General features: G+C 35.3%; 1 protein-coding gene across 1 annotated transcript in view; it reads right to left on the bottom strand.

Moving 5' to 3' along the window:
* Window positions 1-3,879: 3,879 nt before the first annotated feature.
* LOC21406245 (LOB domain-containing protein 1) overlaps window positions 3,880-4,980 on the bottom strand; it is a 13,943-nt gene continuing 12,842 nt past the window's right edge. Inside the window, exon 2 of the mRNA XM_010102413.1 lies at window positions 3,880-4,215. Within this exon, the coding sequence (XP_010100715.1) occupies window positions 3,880-4,215 (336 nt within the window). The remainder of the gene's footprint in view (window positions 4,216-4,980) is intronic.

Below are 4,980 nucleotides of genomic sequence, written 5' to 3'. Positions count from 1 at the left end.
ACCTATGAATTAGGACTTCCTACGCCTTTTTTGTGGATTCACACGTGTCAAGATAGGGATGAACATCCATCTTACAGTTTTGCTGTGACATCTAAACACCGATTGAAGAAAACACCTCCGTTGTCATGAAAAACGGACTTATGACATTGGCATGGTATACTTCGATTGTCACACCCAATCAAGGAGAAAGAAATGAACTCCAATCTCAATAAGATAGGACCACTCGCCTCGTTCAAGTCTTTATGAATTTCAGAATTATAGAATGGGACACAGAAACACTTTGTCATCTTGGAATCTCATATCCAGAAAATTATCAATTCTAGCTAGAAGTCAACCAACAACATAGACTTTCACCCGCTGGAATAGAGACACCCAATTCTGGGAATGATCGAACACAGTAATATCAATCATCGACTTAGAATCTAGAAAGTCGAAGAAATTCACATAGTCAAATTTGACTCTAAAAGAAGAACCAGTAGGTTTTTAATATTGAATGGATATGAAATTAAATAACCATCGAATCTTTAAAACCCTATGACTGAATGAGGATCTTCGAAGCCAAGATTGCCAAGTCTCGCACTAATAATCACCTTACACTAAAAGAAAACGAACGCTATAACATGTTTCCGTATTAGGAACAAAATTACCGAGACTACTATTCGGAACAAGAAGCGGTCGTTATCTTAGAATAACATTGATTCATGATAAAAAGATAATATGAATCAAAATACGGTTATTAAGTAGAAAGTCTAACTCCAGTTCAAAACAGATCAAGACTAGAGCTCGAATTTAGAATTCTAAAAGCAAAATGGCAGAGAATGGTATAGGATTAATATCCATAGTCAATGTCTTACAATGACATGGTTCAAATTAATGAGGAAATCACCGAGACTAGCACTCGAGACAAGGAAGAATTTCGATTTCTGAGTGACATAGGACTATGATAGAAAAATTTCACGAATCAATACACTAATAATAACGAAGAGACCAACTCCCGGTCACAATAGATTAAGAAAAGAATTCAAAGTTGGAATCCTGGAATCTGTGGGTTATGACATACTACGCTTCCAAACAAGGTCGAACACAATTAATATCAGAGATAAACATCAATCTCGACGGAGTCCATAGCCACCATTGTCATCAATTGAAGAAAGAACGATGTCTCTTCGACATAAGAACCCATGAAGTAGACACTCTTGAGCAAAAACATTCTCAAGAGATAAAAGAATGCATCAGTGAATTGAAACGAGTAGCTAGGATACAAAGCTAGATTGCAACACTAAACTTGCGCATTGATCAAATCAGAAAGAACCAAACAAGGAGAAAGGAAACTTTAATGATCAAAACTGCTCGATTTCAAGTCGTGCTCTCCATCAACTTAAACCCTCATGCTAGACGTGTCGAAAAGTTGAAGGGACCAATATCGAGAATTCAACTACGCGGAAGTCAGAACGAATATCATCTCAAAACTGAAATCTTTATGAGAATTTTGAAGTCAATATTGATTTTGAATTTGAAACTGACAAGAGTCGAGAGCCCTTATGGAAACAAATCAAAAACCATCGCGTCGAAATCAATACTTCCTGAAAATTTCAAAGTCAACTTTATCCTCGATCTTCATATCGATAAACATCAATCATAGAAACATGGATTCCATCCATCAAAGTGCTCTGGGAATATGAAACAGATTCTAACGTCAAATTCTCAAGTGCAACTGTATCATGTATTAACTAGTATTGTACGACACGTCCCGACACGAAACTGTTTAAAGAACAACAAAACTCAGTAAAAACTCACACATGCTCGATTTCCCATAAAATTTGAAGCTGTGCTCTGATACTAAAAACTGTCACGACCCCAAGGATATGGCCGTGATTATTGGGGTTTAATTTAAAATTTAACTTAATTAAACTGGATTGTTTAGTAAAATCACAAAAATAAATACATAAATATCAATATAGTTTGCTCCGGAGACTTTCTTTCACAAATAATATTTAAAACATTCCATAAAGTCCAAGAAAAATAGTACAACTCTGGGACAATGTCGACCAATACAGTTTACATACAGAAATACAGTACATCTCAGAATTTAAAACTATAAATCTGAAACAAACGTACCGCTTCGAATCTCACACCTTCAATTCATTGGCATCCACTTGTAACGCTGTATATCTAAACCGCTAACTCTGGAGGAGGGGTTTAAAACATTAAAAACATAATAAAGGTGAGCGGAAGGCCCAATAGGATATAATCTTATAAAACATTTTAAATAAAGGTACTCATGGTCCGAAGACATACACCCGGAACCGATCATATAATTTTATAAAACATTATAAATAAAGGTACTCACGGTCCGAAGATATACACCCGGAACCGATCATCCCTTTTAAAAAAAAAAAAAAGAAATACTCACATAGTAGAAAATGTCTGTATAATGAAAGGGTGTAGCTCATCATACCACTGAACAAGTAGCGGTAAAATGTCTGTCTAGTAAAAAGTGCAGAGCCATAGTTCCACTAAGTAAGAAATGGATCTGTACGGGTTTTGGGACCTGCCCCCAAGGATGCGATTCTCACATTCCGATCTCTGAGGCCACCATGCTTTATATCATTTCTTAAGATATTTCATTTTAAAAAATGATACTCTTTAAAATCTCATTTCCCATTGGCCAAAATCATTTAAAGTGAGGCTAACAATGATATGGACAAGAATATCCTACCTCTCGGATATCAAACCTGGGCTAGCCTTTCGTTCTCCTAGCCTCCGCTTCCCTTAAAGCTTTAATACTTGACCTTCTCCACTAGCTTTATCACAAAAGCAATATATTAGGAAGTATTTCTCATTCCTAAAACGAATTAAGCTCAATCATGTTTAATTGTTTCCTATTAATGTGCCTTGAATCAAATCCAAGTTTCACAAATGATTTTATAATCAGTTTAGGGGTTCTTTAAAGATTGAAATCCAATCCATGAGTTTGGTTTCCTATTTAATTTCAGCTTAAAAATAACTTTTTAAAGAAATTTCAGCAGCATGCCGGCATAAATAGGAAAAATGTCAAACCTGTAATTCAAGTTCAATTTCAAAATATATTCTCCAGAATCCATCAAAATCAGTTTCCAATCAACTAAACAAGTCCAATAACTGAAAACCTATAAATTTCAATCAATTTCAACAACAATTGTTCAAATCCAAACCCTAACTTAAAATATTTCAAACCTAACAAAAATCAAACTTTCTCAAGCTTAAAATTCGAATCAAAGAGTGGGTTTCAAAAGGTTTTACCTTAAATCAGTTGATGGAGCTTTGTCTCCCTCAGTTTTTCCCATTTTCATTCGTTTTTTTTTCCTGTGTGTCTCAGCCAAACTGCCGAAAGAGAGAGAGGGAAAAACGACAAGAAAAAGGGAGAGAGAACCGGAGAGAGACAGCCGATGGGAGAGAGAGAGAGAGCCCGGAGGTGGCTGGCCGGCGTGGAAGAAGAAAGGAGAGAGAGAGAGATGCGGTGGTTGGTGAACCAGAGGAAAGAAAGAAGAAAAAAAAAGAAAGGAAAGAGAGAGAGAGGGGTCTGGGGGAGGGGGTGCACGAGAGGAAAAAGGACGGGGAAAAAAGAAAAAGAAAAGAAAGAACAAAAACGGAAAAGAAAAGAAATAGGGAAAAATAAATAAATAAATAAAAATACATTTAAAATTAAGTGTATTTTTAAAAACTTTTGAGGTGAAAATTAAAAAACTGAAAGTAATTTATAAGTACTTAAAATAACTCGAAAACTTAACTTTAATCACAAGATTAATCTGAAAAAATCAATTTTAGACACACTAATATACACAATTAACATAATTAAACATGTTTAATTCTAAAGGGCGTTACAATGTCATATAAACCTTACATATTAAATGGTTCCATCTGATCTAAATTAGGAAAACTGATCATCATGGGATCGTAGGCGATTGTTTGATGATCATCTTGTGATGTTCTATTGTGGGCATAAAAAAGTGGGTCCACATGAGCATTCATAAGAATGCCTTGCAACTGATCTCTTTGTGCTCGTAGCTCCGACACTTGAGCCGTTGTCGTTTCCAGTTGAGATCTGAGTTCATGCACCATCTTCTGCAAATGGAAAATAATCCCTGCACTCCCGCAGACAGGATCTCGCACCCTCGCCATCGCTTCGTATACGATGGCTTTCACGGCGTCTTCCCTTCTTTCCTCTTCCAACATCTAATTAAAACTGTAATGACTGAGAAAATTCCAGACTTTAAATAATACAATTTATTTATTTAAGTCAAGGATTTTTCTAGAAAATATTATGTGACTGAAGGATTTATGGAATCAATATATGTGTTCCTAAATTCTGTAGCAGATTTCATGTTAAGTTCATGTTTTCGATCAAGTAAATTCGATCGATAAATTCTTGCCGTACTTTAAGGCGGAATAATTTTCAGTACAAGTATAGTTTGAGAATCTTAATTTCAAGAATCTCCAAACACAGCATGATGTTAGCAGCGTAAAAAAAAACGCACTGACATTTTTAAAAAAAGAGAAAATCCTTAATTGCCAGACAGCTAGGTTAAAGTCACAAGATAGATACCTATAGTAGAAGGGTACAATGTGAGCTAAAGAGTTGACACCGTCAGAAATAATGTCACTCCCGGGATATAATGCAGAAAAGTTAAATTTAGAATTTATTCAGTCTAAAATTAATTTCAAGACTTGAAACAGTTTAAGATATTAGGCGAGTAAGAATTTAAGGTGATATCAAAGCATACGAGGATTTAAAAGTTGAACTGTAAATAAGTAGTAGAAAAAAAAAAGAGAACTGTCAGAAACAAGAATTTCCTGTCAGCTAAGTACCCTTTACAGTCAGTATGATTTTTTTACCTGATTCAAAGGACTTAAGAGAGTGGACTAAAGTACAAGGGGTAGGATTTATTTTTCTCTCTCTCCTTCTCCACTTTGGCCGGCCATGCATAGAAAAAATAGAGC

This window comes from Morus notabilis, unplaced genomic scaffold (assembly GCF_000414095.1).
Source record: "Morus notabilis unplaced genomic scaffold, ASM41409v2 Scaffold404, whole genome shotgun sequence".
Lineage (NCBI taxonomy): Eukaryota > Viridiplantae > Streptophyta > Magnoliopsida > Rosales > Moraceae > Morus > Morus notabilis.
Note: the sequence above shows the minus strand (reverse complement) of the source record. Positions and strands in the feature narration are given on the sequence as shown.